A 26,289-nucleotide genomic window follows, 5' to 3' on the forward strand; every position below is an offset into this window, starting at 1 on the left:
GTTTAGAGGGCAGAAAACTGGTATAGGAACATGCTAGTCTCAAGGCTCTAGCATCAATATTTGGAAAATCGATTTTCGATTGTCCAAAAGTTGAAAACCTCAAAATCAAAAAAACATTTTGTACATCCAGGTCCTCATAGGTAAAAAAAATTAGAATCTCGTTAAACTTAAATATGTTGTAGAATAATGATATTGGAGCAACTTCTTAGTGGGACTATTATATTGGAAATGCATACTTCATGAGATAATCAACATTGGAGATGCTATTTTTAAGCGGGGGAATATACATACTTAAAATTGGGAATCTTATTATTCCTGAATAAAGCAAGCTACAGTTGTCTAGTCTTGACAACAAAATTCTTCAACATGTCAGGTATCTATTGATAACTTAAAACCAACAAGTTAATATGGCCCTTTTCGTACGCTCCGATTTTTAAAATGCTCGGTCAAATTCATCCTTGTGAGGTGTACACATGCGGAAGGCCAACGGAGCTTCAATTTCTATTGTTCTGAATGATGGTCCATGGGATTCTGAAACCTATCAATCTTAAAATTACGCGTTTCTTGATAGTAAACACCCCTTCAAACTTATATGAAACTTGTAGAGAACTCAAAGGAGAATACAATGGTATTTATATTAAGTCTCTGGTGTACATTGTTCACCTGATATTTGGTACGACTGTTTTTGCGATTCTTTGATTGTTTTCTAAGGATTAATCAGTATCTGTCATCAGAACATTTTGTTAAGCATTACTAAACATTCTAGACCAAAAAATTTCCTATCGAATGAGCTATCGCTTGAAGCTCTGGCATAACTTTATCATGAAATATTGACAATATTGTCTTGACCAAAAAATCGTCACCAGATTTTTCGCTTGCTATCACAGGCAGATTTGGAGGAAAAATCCATGATTTTGCATGATACTCTTTTTTGACCATATCTCGACAAATACTCACTGGATTCGCACAAAACAAAGACCATTCGATAGCTCTACGTTATATCCATTATAATATAAAGGTTTTAAGTACCAGATGTACGTTCCCTTCATAAATCTGCTCAAAATCATATATTTTATGAGCTACAAGCAGGGGATATTCATTTTTTTATTTTATTTATCTATAATAACCATACCATCGTATAGAGAATTAAAAAGGAAACAGAAGCTACTAAGCTTTAAGCTCTCGTTTACTTAGTAAAATCGTGCGGTATGGCCCTTTGAAAATTGATCATTTAGACTATTTTCCGTCATTACTCATCCATACCACCCTCTATAACCCCACATCAAACATGACCTAGTCATAAAAATCACCTTCTACAACTTTTACTACACGAACATTCCACATTCATATAGTAATTTAAAAAGTTTTACTAGCAGCATCTATTCAAAATTAACCAATTGTGAAAATCTTAAATTTCTCGGCAACTATGTCATTTACGCAAATATAAGTTGCACCATCGTTTAGAGGGCAGAAAACTGGTATAGGAACATGCTAGTCTCAAGGCTCTAGCATCAATATTTGGAAAATCGATTTTCGATTGTCCAAAAGTTGAAAACCTCAAAATCAAAAAAACATTTTGTACATCCAGGTCCTCATAGGTAAAAAAAATTAGAATCTCGTTAAACTTAAATATGTTGTAGAATAATGATATTGGAGCAACTTCTTAGTGGGACTATTATATTGGAAATGCATACTTCATGAGATAATCAACATTGGAGATGCTATTTTTAAGCGGGGGAATATACATACTTAAAATTGGGAATCTTATTATTCCTGAATAAAGCAAGCTACAGTTGTCTAGTCTTGACAACAAAATTCTTCAACATGTCAGGTATCTATTGATAACTTAAAACCAACAAGTTAATATGGCCCTTTTCGTACGCTCCGATTTTTAAAATGCTCGGTCAAATTCATCCTTGTGAGGTGTACACATGCGGAAGGCCAACGGAGCTTCAATTTCTATTGTTCTGAATGATGGTCCATGGGATTCTGAAACCTATCAATCTTAAAATTACGCGTTTCTTGATAGTAAACACCCCTTCAAACTTATATGAAACTTGTAGAGAACTCAAAGGAGAATACAATGGTATTTATATTAAGTCTCTGGTGTACATTGTTCACCTGATATTTGGTACGACTGTTTTTGCGATTCTTTGATTGTTTTCTAAGGATTAATCAGTATCTGTCATCAGAACATTTTGTTAAGCATTACTAAACATTCTAGACCAAAAAATTTCCTATCGAATGAGCTATCGCTTGAAGCTCTGGCATAACTTTATCATGAAATATTGACAATATTGTCTTGACCAAAAAATCGTCACCAGATTTTTCGCTTGCTATCACAGGCAGATTTGGAGGAAAAATCCATGATTTTGCATGATACTCTTTTTTGACCATATCTCGACAAATACTCACTGGATTCGCACAAAACAAAGACCATTCGATAGCTCTACGTTATATCCATTATAATATAAAGGTTTTAAGTACCAGATGTACGTTCCCTTCATAAATCTGCTCAAAATCATATATTTTATGAGCTACAAGCAGGGGATATTCATTTTTTTATTTTATTTATCTATAATAACCATACCATCGTATAGAGAATTAAAAAGGAAACAGAAGCTACTAAGCTTTAAGCTCTCGTTTACTTAGTAAAATCGTGCGGTATGGCCCTTTGAAAATTGATCATTTAGACTATTTTCCGTCATTACTCATCCATACCACCCTCTATAACCCCACATCAAACATGACCTAGTCATAAAAATCACCTTCTACAACTTTTACTACACGAACATTCCACATTCATATAGTAATTTAAAAAGTTTTACTAGCAGCATCTATTCAAAATTAACCAATTGTGAAAATCTTAAATTTCTCGGCAACTATGTCATTTACGCAAATATAAGTTGCACCATCGTTTAGAGGGCAGAAAACTGGTATAGGAACATGCTAGTCTCAAGGCTCTAGCATCAATATTTGGAAAATCGATTTTCGATTGTCCAAAAGTTGAAAACCTCAAAATCAAAAAAACATTTTGTACATCCAGGTCCTCATAGGTAAAAAAAATTAGAATCTCGTTAAACTTAAATATGTTGTAGAATAATGATATTGGAGCAACTTCTTAGTGGGACTATTATATTGGAAATGCATACTTCATGAGATAATCAACATTGGAGATGCTATTTTTAAGCGGGGGAATATACATACTTAAAATTGGGAATCTTATTATTCCTGAATAAAGCAAGCTACAGTTGTCTAGTCTTGACAACAAAATTCTTCAACATGTCAGGTATCTATTGATAACTTAAAACCAACAAGTTAATATGGCCCTTTTCGTACGCTCCGATTTTTAAAATGCTCGGTCAAATTCATCCTTGTGAGGTGTACACATGCGGAAGGCCAACGGAGCTTCAATTTCTATTGTTCTGAATGATGGTCCATGGGATTCTGAAACCTATCAATCTTAAAATTACGCGTTTCTTGATAGTAAACACCCCTTCAAACTTATATGAAACTTGTAGAGAACTCAAAGGAGAATACAATGGTATTTATATTAAGTCTCTGGTGTACATTGTTCACCTGATATTTGGTACGACTGTTTTTGCGATTCTTTGATTGTTTTCTAAGGATTAATCAGTATCTGTCATCAGAACATTTTGTTAAGCATTACTAAACATTCTAGACCAAAAAATTTCCTATCGAATGAGCTATCGCTTGAAGCTCTGGCATAACTTTATCATGAAATATTGACAATATTGTCTTGACCAAAAAATCGTCACCAGATTTTTCGCTTGCTATCACAGGCAGATTTGGAGGAAAAATCCATGATTTTGCATGATACTCTTTTTTGACCATATCTCGACAAATACTCACTGGATTCGCACAAAACAAAGACCATTCGATAGCTCTACGTTATATCCATTATAATATAAAGGTTTTAAGTACCAGATGTACGTTCCCTTCATAAATCTGCTCAAAATCATATATTTTATGAGCTACAAGCAGGGGATATTCATTTTTTTATTTTATTTATCTATAATAACCATACCATCGTATAGAGAATTAAAAAGGAAACAGAAGCTACTAAGCTTTAAGCTCTCGTTTACTTAGTAAAATCGTGCGGTATGGCCCTTTGAAAATTGATCATTTAGACTATTTTCCGTCATTACTCATCCATACCACCCTCTATAACCCCACATCAAACATGACCTAGTCATAAAAATCACCTTCTACAACTTTTACTACACGAACATTCCACATTCATATAGTAATTTAAAAAGTTTTACTAGCAGCATCTATTCAAAATTAACCAATTGTGAAAATCTTAAATTTCTCGGCAACTATGTCATTTACGCAAATATAAGTTGCACCATCGTTTAGAGGGCAGAAAACTGGTATAGGAACATGCTAGTCTCAAGGCTCTAGCATCAATATTTGGAAAATCGATTTTCGATTGTCCAAAAGTTGAAAACCTCAAAATCAAAAAAACATTTTGTACATCCAGGTCCTCATAGGTAAAAAAAATTAGAATCTCGTTAAACTTAAATATGTTGTAGAATAATGATATTGGAGCAACTTCTTAGTGGGACTATTATATTGGAAATGCATACTTCATGAGATAATCAACATTGGAGATGCTATTTTTAAGCGGGGGAATATACATACTTAAAATTGGGAATCTTATTATTCCTGAATAAAGCAAGCTACAGTTGTCTAGTCTTGACAACAAAATTCTTCAACATGTCAGGTATCTATTGATAACTTAAAACCAACAAGTTAATATGGCCCTTTTCGTACGCTCCGATTTTTAAAATGCTCGGTCAAATTCATCCTTGTGAGGTGTACACATGCGGAAGGCCAACGGAGCTTCAATTTCTATTGTTCTGAATGATGGTCCATGGGATTCTGAAACCTATCAATCTTAAAATTACGCGTTTCTTGATAGTAAACACCCCTTCAAACTTATATGAAACTTGTAGAGAACTCAAAGGAGAATACAATGGTATTTATATTAAGTCTCTGGTGTACATTGTTCACCTGATATTTGGTACGACTGTTTTTGCGATTCTTTGATTGTTTTCTAAGGATTAATCAGTATCTGTCATCAGAACATTTTGTTAAGCATTACTAAACATTCTAGACCAAAAAATTTCCTATCGAATGAGCTATCGCTTGAAGCTCTGGCATAACTTTATCATGAAATATTGACAATATTGTCTTGACCAAAAAATCGTCACCAGATTTTTCGCTTGCTATCACAGGCAGATTTGGAGGAAAAATCCATGATTTTGCATGATACTCTTTTTTGACCATATCTCGACAAATACTCACTGGATTCGCACAAAACAAAGACCATTCGATAGCTCTACGTTATATCCATTATAATATAAAGGTTTTAAGTACCAGATGTACGTTCCCTTCATAAATCTGCTCAAAATCATATATTTTATGAGCTACAAGCAGGGGATATTCATTTTTTTATTTTATTTATCTATAATAACCATACCATCGTATAGAGAATTAAAAAGGAAACAGAAGCTACTAAGCTTTAAGCTCTCGTTTACTTAGTAAAATCGTGCGGTATGGCCCTTTGAAAATTGATCATTTAGACTATTTTCCGTCATTACTCATCCATACCACCCTCTATAACCCCACATCAAACATGACCTAGTCATAAAAATCACCTTCTACAACTTTTACTACACGAACATTCCACATTCATATAGTAATTTAAAAAGTTTTACTAGCAGCATCTATTCAAAATTAACCAATTGTGAAAATCTTAAATTTCTCGGCAACTATGTCATTTACGCAAATATAAGTTGCACCATCGTTTAGAGGGCAGAAAACTGGTATAGGAACATGCTAGTCTCAAGGCTCTAGCATCAATATTTGGAAAATCGATTTTCGATTGTCCAAAAGTTGAAAACCTCAAAATCAAAAAAACATTTTGTACATCCAGGTCCTCATAGGTAAAAAAAATTAGAATCTCGTTAAACTTAAATATGTTGTAGAATAATGATATTGGAGCAACTTCTTAGTGGGACTATTATATTGGAAATGCATACTTCATGAGATAATCAACATTGGAGATGCTATTTTTAAGCGGGGGAATATACATACTTAAAATTGGGAATCTTATTATTCCTGAATAAAGCAAGCTACAGTTGTCTAGTCTTGACAACAAAATTCTTCAACATGTCAGGTATCTATTGATAACTTAAAACCAACAAGTTAATATGGCCCTTTTCGTACGCTCCGATTTTTAAAATGCTCGGTCAAATTCATCCTTGTGAGGTGTACACATGCGGAAGGCCAACGGAGCTTCAATTTCTATTGTTCTGAATGATGGTCCATGGGATTCTGAAACCTATCAATCTTAAAATTACGCGTTTCTTGATAGTAAACACCCCTTCAAACTTATATGAAACTTGTAGAGAACTCAAAGGAGAATACAATGGTATTTATATTAAGTCTCTGGTGTACATTGTTCACCTGATATTTGGTACGACTGTTTTTGCGATTCTTTGATTGTTTTCTAAGGATTAATCAGTATCTGTCATCAGAACATTTTGTTAAGCATTACTAAACATTCTAGACCAAAAAATTTCCTATCGAATGAGCTATCGCTTGAAGCTCTGGCATAACTTTATCATGAAATATTGACAATATTGTCTTGACCAAAAAATCGTCACCAGATTTTTCGCTTGCTATCACAGGCAGATTTGGAGGAAAAATCCATGATTTTGCATGATACTCTTTTTTGACCATATCTCGACAAATACTCACTGGATTCGCACAAAACAAAGACCATTCGATAGCTCTACGTTATATCCATTATAATATAAAGGTTTTAAGTACCAGATGTACGTTCCCTTCATAAATCTGCTCAAAATCATATATTTTATGAGCTACAAGCAGGGGATATTCATTTTTTTATTTTATTTATCTATAATAACCATACCATCGTATAGAGAATTAAAAAGGAAACAGAAGCTACTAAGCTTTAAGCTCTCGTTTACTTAGTAAAATCGTGCGGTATGGCCCTTTGAAAATTGATCATTTAGACTATTTTCCGTCATTACTCATCCATACCACCCTCTATAACCCCACATCAAACATGACCTAGTCATAAAAATCACCTTCTACAACTTTTACTACACGAACATTCCACATTCATATAGTAATTTAAAAAGTTTTACTAGCAGCATCTATTCAAAATTAACCAATTGTGAAAATCTTAAATTTCTCGGCAACTATGTCATTTACGCAAATATAAGTTGCACCATCGTTTAGAGGGCAGAAAACTGGTATAGGAACATGCTAGTCTCAAGGCTCTAGCATCAATATTTGGAAAATCGATTTTCGATTGTCCAAAAGTTGAAAACCTCAAAATCAAAAAAACATTTTGTACATCCAGGTCCTCATAGGTAAAAAAAATTAGAATCTCGTTAAACTTAAATATGTTGTAGAATAATGATATTGGAGCAACTTCTTAGTGGGACTATTATATTGGAAATGCATACTTCATGAGATAATCAACATTGGAGATGCTATTTTTAAGCGGGGGAATATACATACTTAAAATTGGGAATCTTATTATTCCTGAATAAAGCAAGCTACAGTTGTCTAGTCTTGACAACAAAATTCTTCAACATGTCAGGTATCTATTGATAACTTAAAACCAACAAGTTAATATGGCCCTTTTCGTACGCTCCGATTTTTAAAATGCTCGGTCAAATTCATCCTTGTGAGGTGTACACATGCGGAAGGCCAACGGAGCTTCAATTTCTATTGTTCTGAATGATGGTCCATGGGATTCTGAAACCTATCAATCTTAAAATTACGCGTTTCTTGATAGTAAACACCCCTTCAAACTTATATGAAACTTGTAGAGAACTCAAAGGAGAATACAATGGTATTTATATTAAGTCTCTGGTGTACATTGTTCACCTGATATTTGGTACGACTGTTTTTGCGATTCTTTGATTGTTTTCTAAGGATTAATCAGTATCTGTCATCAGAACATTTTGTTAAGCATTACTAAACATTCTAGACCAAAAAATTTCCTATCGAATGAGCTATCGCTTGAAGCTCTGGCATAACTTTATCATGAAATATTGACAATATTGTCTTGACCAAAAAATCGTCACCAGATTTTTCGCTTGCTATCACAGGCAGATTTGGAGGAAAAATCCATGATTTTGCATGATACTCTTTTTTGACCATATCTCGACAAATACTCACTGGATTCGCACAAAACAAAGACCATTCGATAGCTCTACGTTATATCCATTATAATATAAAGGTTTTAAGTACCAGATGTACGTTCCCTTCATAAATCTGCTCAAAATCATATATTTTATGAGCTACAAGCAGGGGATATTCATTTTTTTATTTTATTTATCTATAATAACCATACCATCGTATAGAGAATTAAAAAGGAAACAGAAGCTACTAAGCTTTAAGCTCTCGTTTACTTAGTAAAATCGTGCGGTATGGCCCTTTGAAAATTGATCATTTAGACTATTTTCCGTCATTACTCATCCATACCACCCTCTATAACCCCACATCAAACATGACCTAGTCATAAAAATCACCTTCTACAACTTTTACTACACGAACATTCCACATTCATATAGTAATTTAAAAAGTTTTACTAGCAGCATCTATTCAAAATTAACCAATTGTGAAAATCTTAAATTTCTCGGCAACTATGTCATTTACGCAAATATAAGTTGCACCATCGTTTAGAGGGCAGAAAACTGGTATAGGAACATGCTAGTCTCAAGGCTCTAGCATCAATATTTGGAAAATCGATTTTCGATTGTCCAAAAGTTGAAAACCTCAAAATCAAAAAAACATTTTGTACATCCAGGTCCTCATAGGTAAAAAAAATTAGAATCTCGTTAAACTTAAATATGTTGTAGAATAATGATATTGGAGCAACTTCTTAGTGGGACTATTATATTGGAAATGCATACTTCATGAGATAATCAACATTGGAGATGCTATTTTTAAGCGGGGGAATATACATACTTAAAATTGGGAATCTTATTATTCCTGAATAAAGCAAGCTACAGTTGTCTAGTCTTGACAACAAAATTCTTCAACATGTCAGGTATCTATTGATAACTTAAAACCAACAAGTTAATATGGCCCTTTTCGTACGCTCCGATTTTTAAAATGCTCGGTCAAATTCATCCTTGTGAGGTGTACACATGCGGAAGGCCAACGGAGCTTCAATTTCTATTGTTCTGAATGATGGTCCATGGGATTCTGAAACCTATCAATCTTAAAATTACGCGTTTCTTGATAGTAAACACCCCTTCAAACTTATATGAAACTTGTAGAGAACTCAAAGGAGAATACAATGGTATTTATATTAAGTCTCTGGTGTACATTGTTCACCTGATATTTGGTACGACTGTTTTTGCGATTCTTTGATTGTTTTCTAAGGATTAATCAGTATCTGTCATCAGAACATTTTGTTAAGCATTACTAAACATTCTAGACCAAAAAATTTCCTATCGAATGAGCTATCGCTTGAAGCTCTGGCATAACTTTATCATGAAATATTGACAATATTGTCTTGACCAAAAAATCGTCACCAGATTTTTCGCTTGCTATCACAGGCAGATTTGGAGGAAAAATCCATGATTTTGCATGATACTCTTTTTTGACCATATCTCGACAAATACTCACTGGATTCGCACAAAACAAAGACCATTCGATAGCTCTACGTTATATCCATTATAATATAAAGGTTTTAAGTACCAGATGTACGTTCCCTTCATAAATCTGCTCAAAATCATATATTTTATGAGCTACAAGCAGGGGATATTCATTTTTTTATTTTATTTATCTATAATAACCATACCATCGTATAGAGAATTAAAAAGGAAACAGAAGCTACTAAGCTTTAAGCTCTCGTTCTTCACCAACCGGTTTGTAATAGAACATTTTGAACGTCTGATCCATCGATCTATTACACGTAATCATTCGTAGTCAACGAGTTCTTATAGTTTCAATCCATGGACGAAAGCGAAATCCCTGCCGGGTGTTTGTTATGTGGAATGGGAAAATCTCATTTTCCATGAAGCTTTGAATTGTGTTATTCAGGGGCAATCTGTTTTTTTTGTGATATTACGAAGGGTGCGTGTACAAGGTGCATCTTGCAGAATCAAAGAGTTTCATGATTTTGTATATTCAATAATATATAATACGTTACATGACGATATAATACTAGCAATATGGAACCAAAGGGAAAGAGAAACTCGATGTATCGTCATATTCAAAGCTTGAAGGGATTCGATGCACAATTGTTGCTGTTTTTAAACAATGACCTTTATCACCACCTCTTATTTCTATAAACAAGCTTGCTCTGAACTATGAAACTGAACATCACATGCTATGAAAGCCAGTGAAGAAGCTCCCACGTCTCGTTCGTAAAGTGTGAAAGATAAAACTCTCGAGTACGCACTGAATCGCACCTACACGAACATATGAAAGAAATATGAACTGAAATGATCCTTTTTTTTTTTGCTATAGTACGCTCTACAATAGGATGTAGGCTTTGTTAAAACTAAGAGTTTATAAGCTTTAAAATGATAATTTGTTTCATGAATTCATAATTGAATGAACATGCTAACTCTATCTAGACGCCACCTCCAGGCAAGAATATCCACTACGGCATCTGATTTTTATTCAAAAAAATGCCATAGTCTTGATTTCATATTTCATAAAACTTCGTAAAACGAAGTAAAAAAAAGTAAAAGAAAAAAAAGAAATCAGAATAAGAAAAAAAGGGGAAAAAAACAAAAAGTCTTAAATAGGCCACTGTAATTTTGTCATTAGGCACAGCATCCCATGGCCTGGCCTGGACCAAGCCATTCCAAAACTGGCGATAATATACACATTAAATCCGAAAGCTGCCAATGCCAAATATCGCGTATGAAAACAGCTAGTACTTTTGCAAAGCTAAGGTGCTCTTTTTATTTAGCTAGTTTGAATATAAGAAAGCGATAGTAGTATCGATTTTGCATGAAAAATGAAGGGGAGGTGAGAGATGAGAACAAACTATGAGAAATTTATAAAAGAATATCGGGTATTATTGAGCAATGATTGTTTGTGTGAGTGAAAGAATGAACAAGATTTTGGATATAAGCAAATGGTTGAATGAAAAAGAGATGGGATTTGGAAGATTACAAAGTAGACAAGCTGCTCTCCTCAGCGTCTTTGGCTCTGCTACTATCCTTTGAGCTCTCCTTGTCGTAGCCCAGTTTTTCCAATATATCTTTTCCACGAGGGTTAGGCAATGGCATGTGCACTTGACTAATTGATTCCGGCTGATCTAGAGACAATGTATAGCTTGATGAAGGTTCTTTGATACTTTCTCCTGGAGCTGATTCAAATTCATTGACAGAGAACTCGATATCTGGATTCATAAATGGGCCATCATCGTCGCTTTCCAAATCAAAGAATGTTGTTGATTCCTCTTGTTCATTGTTATCCGAGAAAAAGCCATTGTCATCATCATCTAACGCTGTACTTGATCTTGCAATTGGGACGTCTTTGAATTTGATAGTTGTATCGACAGTTTTAGCAAATAGATCACTATTTTCCTCGTCATCATCATCGTCGTCGTCTTGATTGTAGAAATCATTTTTTTCATCCTCTAATTTGTCTTGATCGTTGTTAACGCTGGATTCCTCATGGCCAGGTGATTCAACACCGAATGCTGGTAGAAGGAACTCATCAGGCATCAGACGTTGCTCTTCTTTCTCTGTTGCTTCAACCTCATTTTCTTTGCCTACATAGTTTTCTTTGCTTGGTTTGTTGCTTGTGCTGTTTCCACGGATGTGTGGAATCATGACTGAAAGAGTTTTATCATTGTCCTCAAATGATTGTGATTCAGCATCGGCATCTTTGTAGATATTGATAGGAGAAGAGGTCACTGCAGTCCATTGTGTATTCAAATCATCGCCTTCTTGGATACATTGTGTGTTGAGTTGAAGTTGAGAAGGTGTATCTTGAGAATCACCATGTGTTTGACTATTCAGGCTTTGACTATCCTCAACTGGGCTGTCCAATGCTGCTTGGCTATCAATGGCCTGACTGTTGACATCCTGGCTGTCGAAAAAGCTCTCTTGGCTATCTCTTATTGGTGGTGTAGGAGCCTTTTCGACGCCCTTTTCAATATCTTCATCGCACAAGACGGCAAAGCTCGGAGAAGGCTTCTTTCGCTTTGGATGCAAGGTTTTGAAATTACTGACACTAGGGATGGTTGGGTTTTTCGGATGCTTGTCGGTCAAAGGGTGGCGAATGACGGTTTGATTTGTTTTTGCTGATAATCCGCCCTTGACGTTATCAAACTGTCGCTTGATGGGCTCTGCATCGGATGGTACCAATACTTTCTTACGATGTTCATCATTGTGAGGGGTGTTTTCATCGTTTTCAAGCTGACGTTTGCTAGATGGTTTTGACATGGTTGACGCATCAGATTTTGACACCGGTTTGAAGTACGAATCAATCTTTTTATTCTGTGAATTTTGCAGCTTCTTTTTCCCTTGAGCAGTTGCCATGCTTACAGTTTGTGAAAATAATAGTTGAATGAACGCAAAAACGCAGCAAAACGGCGCGATTCTTTTCCCAATCAAAAAGGCATTTGTTGTATCGAATATCGGCTGTTTAATGAATCATAGAGGTGAACGTTTAGTGACGTCCAGATGTTGCGTCACGATAACTGGCAAGATGTTTGAGTGAGGACCATTAGATCTTGTTTGTGCGGGATAGAAAAGAACCCCGGATTTGATGGAACTTCACAATCATATTTTGTCCCTTTTTTGTACCAAAATAAACAAGTAAGCGCATCAGGTAGTGTCAAATTCGAGCCATTAACGTGTCGATTAGGACCTTCACTTAACTCATATCTCATACACCACCCCCCCACTTTAAGAATGTCTACTCAAAAAGAAGCCATCTTCACACATACCAAGTATGTTGACCCTACACCTCTCCCAGAGTCAGTTCCCAAAGTCGACGAGATTGGTGCTACTTCAGCTCCTTTGAAGAGTGCTTCATTTTTCATCGGACAGTACTGTAAAGAATACAATGATGATTTCATGCTCTGCAAGAACGAAAACAACGACCCCAAGCACTGTCTTTCTGAAGGTAGAAAGGTCACCAGATGTGCCATCAATTTGTAAGTTTATTATAGGCGTCAATTGGAGATTAGCAATGGATTAACACCATCCAACACATATTTAGAATTACCAAGCTTCGAGAGAACTGTGGAAAGGAATTCGAAGCACACTGGCAATGTTTAGAAAAGAACAACCAGGAATTTTACGCCTGTCGTACACCTGAACGTACTTTCAACACATGTGTATTTGAGAAATTGGTAAATAATAATGCGGGATAGGAGTCTTTGGGAGATGATTGCTGATGAAACGATGTGTAGGGTTTGGAAAAGAAGATTCCTGGTACTGCAGAGGGTCAAGAGCAAATTCATAACAAGAAGAACCCTGTCATTAGAACTCACTTGAAATAGACGATGAAGGGGATAGTATACATATATCTTTTTGTTAATGGAATAAAGCATCAAAAACGTACAGCTCAAATGAAAACGGATGATGTGTATGTCAAAACTACATGTGTGTGTAGGTGTCAAATCAAGGTCATATCGAAGTTAGAGGATCTCTGTCAAATACAGGAACGAATGAAGAGAGCATACATCACATAATGTCGGTTAATTCAGTCAAAATCAAACGCTAAATATTCGAATCAATGCCTACCGACGTAGATGGCATTTGTAGTTTACATGCCAACATAAATCTAGAGATGTGTCCAGCAGAATCTCTTTTTGCATTGATCCAAATGACTGATCTCAATCTGTTGGCAGTAGTTTTATATCGGTAGCATGGGACGATTGCCCAATTTGATCATTTCTATCCATTGATTGAGCAAACATATCTCTGATCTTTGCTTATTTCCAGTAGATATGTGTAAATGTCGATGTTCATTGCATTTTGCTTCAATGCATTGACAAAATAAAACGGTTGCTGTGGCAATGGCTCAGAGAGACGCTTAATATGATTGGAAAGACGAGCACAGTAAGTGACTAGTGCCAAACGTCCAAGCTGCTGTTCCAAGTGACGTACGCCTTTTATTCGCATGTTGAAATAGTCGACCTTACGCGTCCTTTAGAAATACTGGCACACATCCTACATTTTTGAACAGGTTTCTTTTATTTGTTAAATATAATAATACAAAATGTCTAGTTCCTCAAATCAACCAGAGCAAGATCCCAAAACAAAAGCCTTGAACGGTTACAGAAGGAGACTCTTGGAGCACCGTGAACTGGATGCTAAATTGAAAGAAAGTAAGGCCTCTTTTCTCAAAATGATCATTGAAGGCGATTCAACTCACATCTAGTAACTAGTGCGTCTTGGTTTAAGAACACTTGATAAAGAATACGACAAATCTGAAGACGACATCAAGGCACTGCAAAGTGTTGGCCAAGTTATCGGTGAAGTATTGAAGCAATTGGACGATGAGCGTTGTAAGTAGTCTTGTGTAGAAAGTGTGTCATGAATAAATGCTAATGGAAATTGCCATAGTCATCGTCAAAAACACAAGCGGCCCTCGTTATGTTGTAGGATGTCGTAATACAGTTGATAAAGAAAAGTTAAAGCAAGGTGCTCGTGTCGCTCTTGATATGACTACCTTGACCATCATGCGCATTTTACCTCGTGAAGTTGATCCCCTCGTATACAACATGTCAATGGAAGATCCTGGAGATATCAGTTTTGCAGGTATTGGTGGTCTTTCAGAACAAATTCGTGAGCTTCGAGAAGTCATCGAGCTACCATTGATGAATCCTGAGCTGTTTTTGCGTGTTGGTGTCAAGCCTCCCAAGGGTGTTTTGTTATATGGTCCTCCTGGTACTGGTAAAACCTTATTAGCAAAGGCCGTTGCTAGTACACTTCAAGTCAATTTTCTCAAAGTGGTTTCCAGTGCTATTGTCGACAAGTATATTGGTGAAAGTGCTCGATTGATCAGAGAGATGTTTGGCTATGCAAAGGAGCATGAGCCTTGTATTATCTTTATGGATGAAATTGATGCTATTGGTGGTCGTCGTTTCTCTGAAGGTACTTCTGCCGATCGTGAAATCCAACGTACGTTGATGGAATTGTTGAATCAAATGGACGGCTTCGATTATCTTGGACAAACAAAATTGATCATGGCTACAAATCGACCCGATACACTCGATCCTGCATTGCTTCGACCAGGTCGTCTTGACAGAAAGATTGAAATTCCCTTACCCAACGAGCAAGGTCGCTTGGAAATCATGAAGATTCATGCTGGTCATATTACAAAGCATGGTGATATAGATTACGAAGCTATTGTCAAGCTTTCAGACGGTTTCAATGGTGCTGATTTGAGAAATGTGTGTACAGAAGCAGGCATGTTTGCTATCAGAGAAGAGCGTGATTACTGTATTCAAGAGGATTTCATGAAGGCAGTAAGAAAGGTGCAAGATGCAAAGAAATTGGAGACCAAGTTAGACTATGAAAAGGTAGGCTGAGAGTGTTTTGGAGGATGCATTCGATTGTTAATCAACATTTTTGTGAATTAGATTTAAGTGGTGTTTTGTACGCTTTTTTTTATATATATACTCAAACTGCAATAAATGATTGAATGGCTGAATCTTGGTTGCATGTTTGGACTATGATGGAATATCAATTAAATGTGATATCATATTGAGGGTTGGTTTTTTTCGGACATGTGGGTAGTTGCATTACAGTGGATTGTCAAAGTATGTCAATCTGACATTGGAGCCAAGTACATACCAGTGTACATATGAAATATAGACCAATGTCCAATACAAATGACAAGAAAACAAACCGTATTTAGTTGGCTTTTTATTGAATTACAGTGTAAATGTCACTCCCAATGTCGGCAATGACTGATTTGATACTCTAATTCAACAATTGCTTTACAAAACCACATTTCAAATGTGACTGGAGCACAGTGACAGTTTTCAAATAATCAAGAAAAAAATCTTGACATGAACAAAAAGCCCATCTTCCATCTACTCTATCATCGCATTAAGCAACAATGTCAGAGAATAAGGGACTGTTTGCCATGTTTGGTGCTGCTGCACCTGCTCCAGCATCTGCTCCCATCAAAAAGGCTGAGGATATCAAGACAAAAGAAGAATTAGCCCGAGAAGCAGCTTATGTTTTGAAACACAAAAAGCAAATCAACGGCGCAGTATCAGCAACTGCAGCAGCCAATGGATCCAGTGGAGGTGGTGCCTGGAAGACTGCATCAAAAAGAGGATCGAGAGGACTCGCAAATTGGATCAAGGACAAATGCTCATCACTGTCAATGACCCTTTAATTGCTCGCATTTTGGTCCGTTTGGATGGCTACATTTTCGGTGCTCAACAACTTCGCATTCGATTCTTTGATCCAGTCTTAGCAGCAGCAGTGGCAACATCAGCATCTCCAGCAGCATCAGAGGGCAACAAAAAACTATCGACAATAGACATTATGCGAAACTTTCTCAAGAGCCGTTGGAACGGAGAGATCAAGTTCCTGAATTTGGACGACATGAGTGCCGACCCTATTTTGAAGAAATCTGGGATCAAACCTCCTGGTGCGCCTGGTGCAAGTGCTAGCGTAGGCCCTGCCTTGATGAAGCTGGCTGGTGAGATGTTTTCGGATGTAGTAACCATCTCCTTTGCTCGTAACCACCTGAAAAACGTGCAACAAATTTCAACATTGGCACAATACCTTCCCAACATTCAAAACCTCTCGCTGCAGGAAAATTTGATCAAAGAATATGACCATCTGGAGGCTCTGAGTGGCACAGGCAAATTGAAGTATCTGAGAGAACTGTTGATGGCTGGAAACCCTTTGCGTGAAAATGAAATCAAACAAAGAGGCAATGATCGTGCCTACATCCGTCAAATGGTCAAACGTTTTCCCTCTTTGGTACTATTGGATTCATGTCCAGTTCAACTATCTGAGCAAGAGATTGCCACTGTTCATAAGACTGGCCGTGTGTTGCCTCTGGACAACAAGCCCAACCTGTTCGATAACGAAGTCAGCCAGTCTGCTGCTATTGATTTCATCTCCAAATATTATCAGCAATTCGATACCAACAGAGCCGTATTAGCAGCTCTCTACGACAGCAATGCTATTTTCTCGGTTACGTCCAATGTGAAATTGAGAGCGCAACAAAAGCTGAGACGAAGGGATAAGAAGAAGATGATGGACGACGAAGAAAAGTTGACTTGGGCAACGCTCAGCCGAAATTTGATGGGGAAGTCAAAGCGTAAGTAGAAGGAAGATGAGGCAGTGTGTCAGATGTCTAATAAAATCCATACAGGCCAAGAAGGAAAGGGGCTTATGGTTGGGCCTGAGGTGATTGGAACCACATTATGCAGATTACCTACTACCATTCATGATTTGCAAAAGGTGGAAGACTTTGTTGTCGATGCTCATCAATCACCTGTTGGGCTTTTGATCAGTTTACATGGCGAATTCAAAGAGGAGGAGTCTACACCACCACTTTCATATGATCGTACCTTTTTACTTCGTCCTGCCACACCAGATTCACCGTAAGTCTATGCTACGTTTGATCCTCTTGCAGTTACTAACACTTGTTGCAGTGCTATGGCGTCTGGATGGCCATATATCATCATGAACGATATGCTGTGTGTCAGAGATTATATTGGCAACCAAGGCTTCAAACCTCAAGCTGCTGTGCCTACAAGTATATTTGCTTCATACCCAGGTGTATAAAGCTGATACTCTACTATTATTCTCTCCTCATCATTGTATAGACATGACACTTTGTTACAAAATTACTCTCATCATTTAATTCCACACACATTTAATAAAGATCACTGTATCACCGGATTCTTGACACATTTATTTACAACAATTTCTCCATTAAATCGATAAATCCTGAGCTGTAGCTACCACCAAACATGGCATAGTGATTCAAATGATGGTACGCTTCATAAATCAATGCACGATCTGCTCTTCCCTCCTCCACCAACTCGATATTGGAGTCATTGACCAGTGTATCGTCGTAAGCATCAAAGCACTCTTGCGTAAATCCTCCAAACATTCTCATGATACCAAATTCAGTTTCATAATGGCCATAGAAGCATGCAGGATCATAGATCAGTGGACTTTTATCAGCTACTTTGGCAGCCATGTTTCCATTCCAAAGATCGCCATGCAACAGCGACGGATATACCTCGCCCAATGCATCTTTTCCAAGCCAATGTTCCAGTCGAGAGCAAAGGGATGACCCCAATTGATCAATATCTCTGTTTTGACCTTGCACTTGCTTCAACAACGGCTCTAAACGCTGTTGCTTGTAAAACTGCAGCCAGTCAGACGACCATGTGTTGTCCAAGATGGTTGTACCGCACCATGAGGTAACATCAAACCCAAACTGATTTTCTGCTGACGATGGACCTGTATGTAATTTGGCTAATAAATGGCCCAACTCCTTTTGTGTGTTTGCGCTTGGTCTCGTCATGGGGACATATTCTGTGACAATGTAAGCTCTCTCCTTTGCGTGATGATGTATTGGTTTTGGCGCGAAACCAGGAACAGCAATATTGATACGCTCTAATCCCAAAAATTCGGCAGCAAACCAATCTTTGGCCCTGGGATCAGCATTTGTCTTTTTGAGCAATATGTGAGTATACACCAGTACATGGCTCTTGTAGATCAGTATGCTCACCTTGACAAAGAAATCTCTTTTATCTGTCTTGTAACAAGCTGCTTCACTGATACAACCTCCTCCCAATGTCTTTATGTTTTTGACGCTATTACACAAACCCAATCTTCCGAGTTCAGATGATATAAACTGTTCAACCTCTGACATGTATGTAAATGAAGCTAAAGAAAAGGAGTATTCTATCAATGCTGAATGATCCTAATTCATATCTGGACACATCTTGACGTCACACAAGTCAATCCAAACCGCTGGTATGGCCTACTAAATGTTTAGCATCTATAGTACAAGCACTTGATTTTCGCATTGATTGCCAAAAAAAAAAAAAAAAAAAAAAAAAAAAAAAAAAAAAAATGCTATAATTTATTTGGAAACCTGAATAGGATTGTTCGTGAGCCATGACATTTTACTGCCATGGAATATAGGCCTAAATGGCAATTGAGAAAGAGCTGCAATTACAGCAATCATACGTCATTGACATGTTGAGCAAAAGCTTAAATTCAAATCATCTGGGTGGTTTTCATCCACACTGTATCTTGGATGTGCGCAATGGATAACTTTGCTAGGAAAAGCACTCTTTTCTCTTATCGCATATACGGACCAGGTTATGACATGATTTGAGTGAAACTGAGACAACTGCTAAATTAACTGGAAAGCTTAACTTTCTGATATGCTCAACAAAACTGTATTTGCTCGTTGTAGTGCATCCAATCTTCCATTTTGCCCCTTGGAAATATGTGACTATTGGGAGCACACTCGTTTCAGACTGAAGGAAAGAGATTTCACGCGGAAACCAAAGCATTGTCGTTCATTTATTACAATATGGTTATATCTGAAGAAGAAGCAAACGCTACCATCGAAAGATTACAGCAGAAACTCACAAAAAACCTGCAGAATATTGACAGAAACTTTGCTGAATGTCATCAAATAGTCAATTCAGAAATCATTCCCAACCTGGACAAGTACAAAGCGCAAACAAGCAAAATATGGGAGAGCAGCAAAGTAATGTCTATGGTCCATTCAAGATATAAACATGCTTACGCTTTTATACAACCAGATCTGGTTGTATTTTTTTGACAGTTTGAATCAAAATGGCGATTTAGAGGAGGGTTCAGGAAACACCACCAATCGACCTCCATTTCCAAACGACTCAACGATGGATTCGGCAGACAGAGCGTCCTGGTCTGACAGAATACATCACAGTGTATCCATGGACGACATTACCGATGTTGGCTCCTTGACGCGTCTGCGACTCAGCTTACAACAACCTGTAACGACAACATCGCAGGAAACAGGCATGATGCGGCCACCTCATACCACGAAATCAATATCAACAGGATCTACGACATCATCTTCTTTCAGACGAGACCTGATCTCTTCTCCACCTCGCACCATACCATTTGGAAAGCCTGAATCATCGCTTGCAGGAACACCTATTAGAGAGGCTTCTATTATCATGACACAGAATATATTGGAGGCAAGCGGTATCCGCAGCTCAGATGACGATTCGCTTGATTTTGATCCAGAAGGCAATAAGAAAAAGGCAACGTCAGAAGAGAAGAAGCCAAGCCGCCAGCCCGCAAATGAGAATGCTGGCAAAGCATGGGACGACACCAATATGATGGAAGTGGATGATGAAGAAAGTCGAGCTCGATTCAACCAATTCTTCATGCAAAGACAACATCAAAGTGCGAACACACCCGATATTGAAGGGTCATCCAGATGGAGAAAAGTAGACAGATCGCCTAGCAACCACAGTGCCAGATTTGAATCGCCTTTGGCTGGCGCCCGAACCAGACACCCCATCTTGCAAGACATGACAGCAACAGAGCACCAACAGCAAGACATGTCAGATGCAGACGTAGGCGCATACGAGTTTTCTGATGCCATGCCGCAAGATAGACTGGAAGAGTACCATGCCAGGGAGAGACAGAACACCTCTGGGTCGGATTTGACGTTTCACTCTGGATCCAACATGACCATGATCTCTGGCAGCACAGGACAAATACCCGCCAAATTTGATCTGCAATACTTTCCAGAGAAGTTCCGTGTGCCGCCCGGCTCTGTGAAATTGACTCGAGTCTACAATTATTTCCACGACCGACCAGGCATCATGTCGACTGTGCAAGATGTCCATGTTCATTTGCCAGATGTGTCGGTGGAGAGTATTGAGCTACTGATCCATGTGCTTATTCGGCGAAAGTTCCTGAAGAAAGTAGGCGATAAAGAGGCATGGACATTGAGGAGATGATGGCATGGCTTCTATTGTATCTGCATGGATAAATCGTGCGTCTGTTTTTTTTTTTGTTGTTGTTACTATGATTTTTTAGTGGAACATGACGTATTTTGAGGTCCTTGATTTGATACACTCATTTCCATGTACGTCATTTGGTCGTATATCTTGTTCAAAATCGAAAAATCTATTTTTTTAAAATTACATAAATTCATTCTAGATTTCCAGTTCTTTTTACGTTTTTCTCTCCTCTTCTTCTTTTCCACTCATCAAATCAGACTATCATCACATTATTGCAGTATGCTTGCACAAATCAAGAGTATTTTTAAGCAGAAAAAGACCTATCCTACCAAAGGTAAACATCTCCCTGAGTAATTGATTGGTATGTGTCTCTAACATTGCGCCATTAGATTTGACTGCGGAAGAGAAGCAAAAGAACAAAGATGTGGCAGCTCGCCTTGTCCAAGAGGAGAAGCAGCGCAAGACTGTATTGCCTCAATACCCCGGTTTAGAACGCTTTGAAATGATTGAAAAGATTGGCGAGTAAGTCATTTCACATATCGTGTGCCAACATGTCGTAATAGATGACTCATCATCATGCAATACTTTGTTCATTTCAGGGGCGCATTTTCTTTTGTATTCAAAGCAAGAGATACTGCTACCGATAAGGAAGTTGCCATCAAGGTGGTTCGAAAGAGAGAATTAGACGCATCAGAGGTAGGGTGGCTGCTTAGCATTGAAGGGTACATGTTGGGTTCCTAACTTTATATTTCAATGCCAGCATGGTCAAAGCCATTTGCATCCCAACATGAAGAAAAAGACAAAGGCTACAGAGAGAGCAAATATCCTCAAAGAAGTACAGATTATGCGCAACATGCAACACCAAAACATTGTTCGACTTGTTCAGTTCTCGGAATCAGATGATTACTACTTTTTAGTGCTGGAATTATGTAAAGGTGGTGAACTCTTTCACAGAATTGTTCAATTGACCTACTTTAGCGAGGATCTTGCCAGACATGTCATTGTGCAAGTAGCTGAGGGTATTCGCTATCTTCATGAAGAGTGTGGTGTTGTTCATCGGTAAGATTTAGCATCAGCTACTATTTTTGCATCATAGACTAACCTATGGCGTTTGCAGTGACATCAAGCCTGAAAACATCCTCTTTGAACCTATTCCCATTATCAAAAGAGACAATGTCGAAAATCCATTTGGCGATGAAGATAAAGAAGACGAAGGTGTATTTGAGGAAGGTGTTGGTGGCGGCGGCATTGGTGTTGTAAAGCTCGCTGATTTCGGTCTATCCAAAGTCATCTGGGACAACTCTACCTTGACTCCTTGTGGTACAGTTGGATACACTGCTCCTGAAATCGTCAGAGATCAAAAATACTCCAAATCAGTCGACATGTGGGCCATTGGCTGTGTCCTCTACACCATCCTCTGTGGTTTTCCTCCATTCTATGATGAATCGATCCGTGCTCTTACTCACAAAGTAGCTCGTGGTGAATACACTTTTCTCAGCCCTTGGTGGGATCCCATCTCTGACTCTGCCAAAGACTTGATTAAAAACCTACTGACTGTGGATCCTGAGAAGCGCTATACCATCGAGGAGTTCTTTAAGCATCCTTGGGTCACTAAATCTCAGTTCCCTCCTCCTGCTCCTGTCGATGACGAGTTGCTTGCCAAACCCATGGTCGAAAAGAAGTTCAAGTCAAATGATCCCGTGTCTTTGCGCTGGTATTCATCGATCATGGAAATCTGGTCTTATGTTACAAGTGGGCGGAAGAAGAAGCATCAGCACATGCATCATAGCTAACCTATGCGTTTGGTGACTACGACTCTCTTTGAACCTAATTACAAAGAGACATGTGAAATCCATTGATGAAGTAAAGAAACGAAGTGTATTTGAAAGGTGTTGGTGCGGCGGCATTGGTTTGTAAAGGTATTTCGGTCTATCCAACACTGACAACTTACCTTGATCCTTTGTTACACCTCCTGAAGGAGAAAAAATACTCCAACTCGACATGTCCATTGGCTGTGTCCTTACAATCCTCTGTGGTTTTCTCCATTTTTTCATTTCTTACTCCAATGCTCGAAAACTTCACCTACCATCGCTTCAAAGATGTTAAAAACCACTGACTTGGTTGAGAAGGCAAAGGGAGTTCTTTAAGCATCCTTGGGTCACTAAATCTCAGTTCCCTCCTCCTGCTCCTGTCGATGACGAGTTGCTTGCCAAACCCATGGTCGAAAAGAAGTTCAAGTCAAATGATCCTCGTGCTCAAGCCATGCAAAACGCTGCTTCCAAAGCTGCTGCTGCTCAGCATGAGCAAAAGAGACAAAGCCAAGTTATCAACAACAATGATCTCGCCATCAAACCTGCTACACCCGTCAACAAAGATGGCAAAGCTGCAAAGAGAACCGATGTCTTTTCGCCTGGTATTACATCGATCAAGGAAATCTTGGACATCACTTATGCTGTACAAAGAATGGGCGAAGAAAAGAAGAAACGCACTGGCAACACACCTGCCATTCATACCGCCAATCAACCTCAAGCGTTTGGTGGCTACGACTCTATTTCTGAAGAAGACGAGGAAGAAGACGATGATGAAGATGAGCCTCACTCTGATGATAGTTCCAATGACTCGAAAACTTCACCTACCAGTCGCATTCAAAAGGATGTTATTGCCATGGCTGAACAATTGGTTCAAGATGGCAAAGGTATTGCTCCTGCTGCTTATACAGCAACACCTGAGCAGAAGCTTCAAACGTATGATACACCTATTGTTACACCTACCTCAAGGAGAAAGCGCAACATGTTTGAACTCGATATGTCCAAGGCTACCTTGTTGAGAAACAGAAAAGTGGTTGAATAGATACTCCATTTTTTACATTTAATTATCGCCGCCATCATCCCTAACTATTAACTTACCTTGTCTCATATATTGTTATTGTATATTTCTATTTTCCTAGTCAATTAGATACCCTACTCTTGTAAAGCACTAAAATTTATATAAAAAAAAAATCAAATCATGGGTTGAATCTGATCATTATTCTATTACCGTGTGATATGCTGTATGTCCTGGCATATTGTATCAAGAATTAGTGGGTGTCTACTTTTTTGAGGATGCGATTATTAAAATCGTAATAGCAATTCATAGCAACTGAATGACACTGGGTGGATTGTCGTCGCATCAATGTTTTCTAATCGCTAAATTTTGCCAGAACCCCGTGTGAAAAACAATGATTAAGACTATCACAGAGTCAAATCTCACAACCGGTCATCAATCTTGCTATTTTATTCGTAAATGTCATTTGTATAATGGTATCTATTTGTTATGCCAAATCAAGGTCTTGAGTGAATTCCAAGAGTCAGAATCACGATAAATATATTGCATAGAGGCTCTAAGTGAAGGTTGAACTGTATCTGTCTCATGTCTGAATAGCCACTGTGAACGCAATAGGAGGTTAGATTCCAATTCCTTCATGCACAACCAATGTATTTACCATGACAACGCCCCATACAACGGCAGCGAAAACGGGATAGGTGTGCTGAGGTGCATCAATGATTTGTCTCTTTACAGGCACTTTGACCAATGCCAATACAACTCGAGAAAAGAGATAAAGAATGATCTAACCCCAAACATGTTAAAACAAATGCTCTCGCCCCCCTTTTGAGTTGCTGTATAATCCTACCTGTTGGTTGATGCTATTGTTCTCACCGAAAACATAGTAACCGCCAATGACGCCAGCAATAAATGGATGAATACTTGCTTCCTTACCACCATTGATCTTTTTTTGCACAATCATTAATGTTTTATAGATGGTAGCAAATATACCCAAGTTCTGTGCATGCTGCTTTGTTGCTCTAAAGATGCCTTTGACTTTGCTCTCCAGTCTGTTGTGCGCATGATTAGCTCTTTTTGTATTCATGTTGTTCATGGTAAGACTTACGATCCAGTTTTGAATAGAATCGTCATTACGAGCGCATGAGGAAATCGCACTTTAGCGCCATACACAACACCACTACGGAAACCTTTCAGAATAGACAAGAGATCATGGTATTTAGGGTCAAGGACGAGTTGATTGAGAAACTCCATTATTGTATGTATATGTCTGTGGTAATTAAGATGAGTAAAAAGAAGAAAAAAAAAAGAGTAAAAAAAATGAAAATATGTGCAGTATCTTTTTAGCACCTGTTGTGTGGGACCAATTAAGTATCATTGACTTTCACATGAAATAAGAAAATCAAAATGGTTGTATCACCACCACAAGATCCCAAATAAACCTGATAAATGATGACAACAAAGATGCTGGGTCCGACCAGCCATCCATGGTATCACAAAAAGGTACACTTCATCTATTAAAGGCAGAGTGGTTTCTGACTATTGTATCAAGCAGCCAAGTAACACGAACGCATGAATCTGATAGTGTCCAAAAAAAAACAGTGTATGATTTACATGTTACCAGATTCAATTAGATCAAACATGGAAACATGACATCCTTTTTGGCCACTGCCTTCAGATTTATGTAACCTCTTGAATATTTATGCAGTGTTCATGTTTGGATGATCCCATGCAACTTTCTTATTTGGAGAGTCTTCAGTGAACCATGTCTAGTTTTCAGAAGGATAACTCTCTCGTTTGGCAGAATTTAGATACTTCTTCAATGAGTATATTTCGAAATTTCAGGAGAGTCGATATCTGACGCTCTAGTAGCCATCTGCATAGTCAACCCTACCGAATACGCATTGCAATTTATCTTTCAGTCCTCATCATCAAGTGAGAACTATCTATGGTTGTGTTAATGACTGTTCTACGATGCTCTACGTTTATATCCGTAAAGGCAATTTGTCCACCAACAACGAACAGCATACTTGCACTACCTCTTATTATTCAAGAATATGCAAAACGCAGCGAAATTTGGATGTACTGGAGCAGTGATTTCTCGCGTTATACGCCGTTTTAGACCGCTAGAAAAGCATCAAACAATTGCTTTCATCTAGCACTTGCTTGCTGATACGATTTTCAACTTCTTTGGGACCAAAAAAAAACATCCTACTCTACATCCATACACACTTAGCTATTTCATATACGGGCAAGCAGCATACTGGTATTTCCTCTTTTTAGTCCTTAGTATCTCTGATACAGCAAAGTTTGAGTTCATTTGAGCAGCGTTTTCTCGCGTTCAAGACCGTTTTAGATTGTCAGAATAGCATCAAACAGTTGCTCTCATCTGGCAGTTACTTTCTGACACCTTTGCTCAACTTTTTGGGGATCAAAAAAATATGGTC

The 26,289-nt window shown here is 37.9% G+C and overlaps 9 protein-coding genes across 9 annotated transcripts; 6 read left to right on the plus strand and 3 right to left on the minus strand.

Moving 5' to 3' along the window:
• Positions 1–11,204: 11,204 nt before the first annotated feature.
• Positions 11,205–12,584, minus strand: PAN5_1 (2-dehydropantoate 2-reductase (Ketopantoate reductase) (KPA reductase) (KPR); the record flags this gene model as incomplete). Its single annotated transcript, XM_064821927.1, has 1 exon — positions 11,205–12,584. One exon carries the CDS (start codon positions 12,582–12,584, stop codon positions 11,205–11,207), a length of 1,380 nt encoding a protein of 459 aa, XP_064681613.1.
• A 375-nt stretch (positions 12,585–12,959) lies between these two features.
• Positions 12,960–13,552, plus strand: ATC70_002555 (uncharacterized protein; the record flags this gene model as incomplete). The annotated part of the gene is made up of 3 exons (XM_064821928.1): positions 12,960–13,204; positions 13,270–13,402; positions 13,463–13,552. 3 exons carry the CDS (start codon positions 12,960–12,962, stop codon positions 13,550–13,552), a joined length of 468 nt encoding a protein of 155 aa, XP_064681614.1.
• Positions 13,553–14,274: 722 nt separating this feature from the next.
• On the plus strand, positions 14,275–15,646 carry ATC70_002556 (uncharacterized protein; the record flags this gene model as incomplete). Its single annotated transcript, XM_064821929.1, has 4 exons — positions 14,275–14,383; positions 14,444–14,563; positions 14,622–15,580; positions 15,641–15,646. 4 exons carry the CDS (start codon positions 14,275–14,277, stop codon positions 15,644–15,646), a joined length of 1,194 nt encoding a protein of 397 aa, XP_064681615.1.
• A 476-nt stretch (positions 15,647–16,122) lies between these two features.
• On the plus strand, positions 16,123–17,816 carry ATC70_002557 (uncharacterized protein; the record flags this gene model as incomplete). The annotated part of the gene is made up of 5 exons (XM_064821930.1): positions 16,123–16,315; positions 16,375–16,623; positions 17,026–17,346; positions 17,401–17,632; positions 17,684–17,816. The coding sequence occupies 5 exons, from the start codon at positions 16,123–16,125 to the stop codon at positions 17,814–17,816; spliced, it is 1,128 nt and encodes a 375-aa protein (XP_064681616.1).
• A 133-nt stretch (positions 17,817–17,949) lies between these two features.
• ATC70_002558 (uncharacterized protein) lies at positions 17,950–18,918 on the minus strand (the record flags this gene model as incomplete). The annotated part of the gene is made up of 2 exons (XM_064821931.1): positions 17,950–18,714; positions 18,775–18,918. 2 exons carry the CDS (start codon positions 18,916–18,918, stop codon positions 17,950–17,952), a joined length of 909 nt encoding a protein of 302 aa, XP_064681617.1.
• Positions 18,919–19,590: 672 nt separating this feature from the next.
• Positions 19,591–21,019, plus strand: fcp1_1 (CTD phosphatase Fcp1; the record flags this gene model as incomplete). The annotated part of the gene is made up of 2 exons (XM_064821932.1): positions 19,591–19,770; positions 19,826–21,019. The coding sequence occupies 2 exons, from the start codon at positions 19,591–19,593 to the stop codon at positions 21,017–21,019; spliced, it is 1,374 nt and encodes a 457-aa protein (XP_064681618.1).
• A 282-nt stretch (positions 21,020–21,301) lies between these two features.
• On the plus strand, positions 21,302–22,815 carry PMC1_2 (plasma membrane calcium; the record flags this gene model as incomplete). Its single annotated transcript, XM_064821933.1, has 5 exons — positions 21,302–21,356; positions 21,412–21,544; positions 21,622–21,718; positions 21,783–22,081; positions 22,140–22,815. 5 exons carry the CDS (start codon positions 21,302–21,304, stop codon positions 22,813–22,815), a joined length of 1,260 nt encoding a protein of 419 aa, XP_064681619.1.
• A 424-nt stretch (positions 22,816–23,239) lies between these two features.
• On the plus strand, positions 23,240–23,872 carry ATC70_002561 (uncharacterized protein; the record flags this gene model as incomplete). The annotated part of the gene is made up of 1 exon (XM_064821934.1): positions 23,240–23,872. The coding sequence occupies one exon, from the start codon at positions 23,240–23,242 to the stop codon at positions 23,870–23,872; it is 633 nt and encodes a 210-aa protein (XP_064681620.1).
• Positions 23,873–24,325: 453 nt separating this feature from the next.
• ATC70_002562 (uncharacterized protein) lies at positions 24,326–25,096 on the minus strand (the record flags this gene model as incomplete). Its single annotated transcript, XM_064821935.1, has 4 exons — positions 24,326–24,445; positions 24,504–24,629; positions 24,693–24,894; positions 24,951–25,096. The coding sequence occupies 4 exons, from the start codon at positions 25,094–25,096 to the stop codon at positions 24,326–24,328; spliced, it is 594 nt and encodes a 197-aa protein (XP_064681621.1).
• Between the last annotated feature and the right edge of the window lie 1,193 nt (positions 25,097–26,289).

Source organism: Mucor velutinosus, assembly GCF_035048745.1.
Source record: "Mucor velutinosus strain NIH1002 chromosome Unknown tig00000093, whole genome shotgun sequence".
Lineage (NCBI taxonomy): Eukaryota > Fungi > Mucoromycota > Mucoromycetes > Mucorales > Mucoraceae > Mucor > Mucor velutinosus.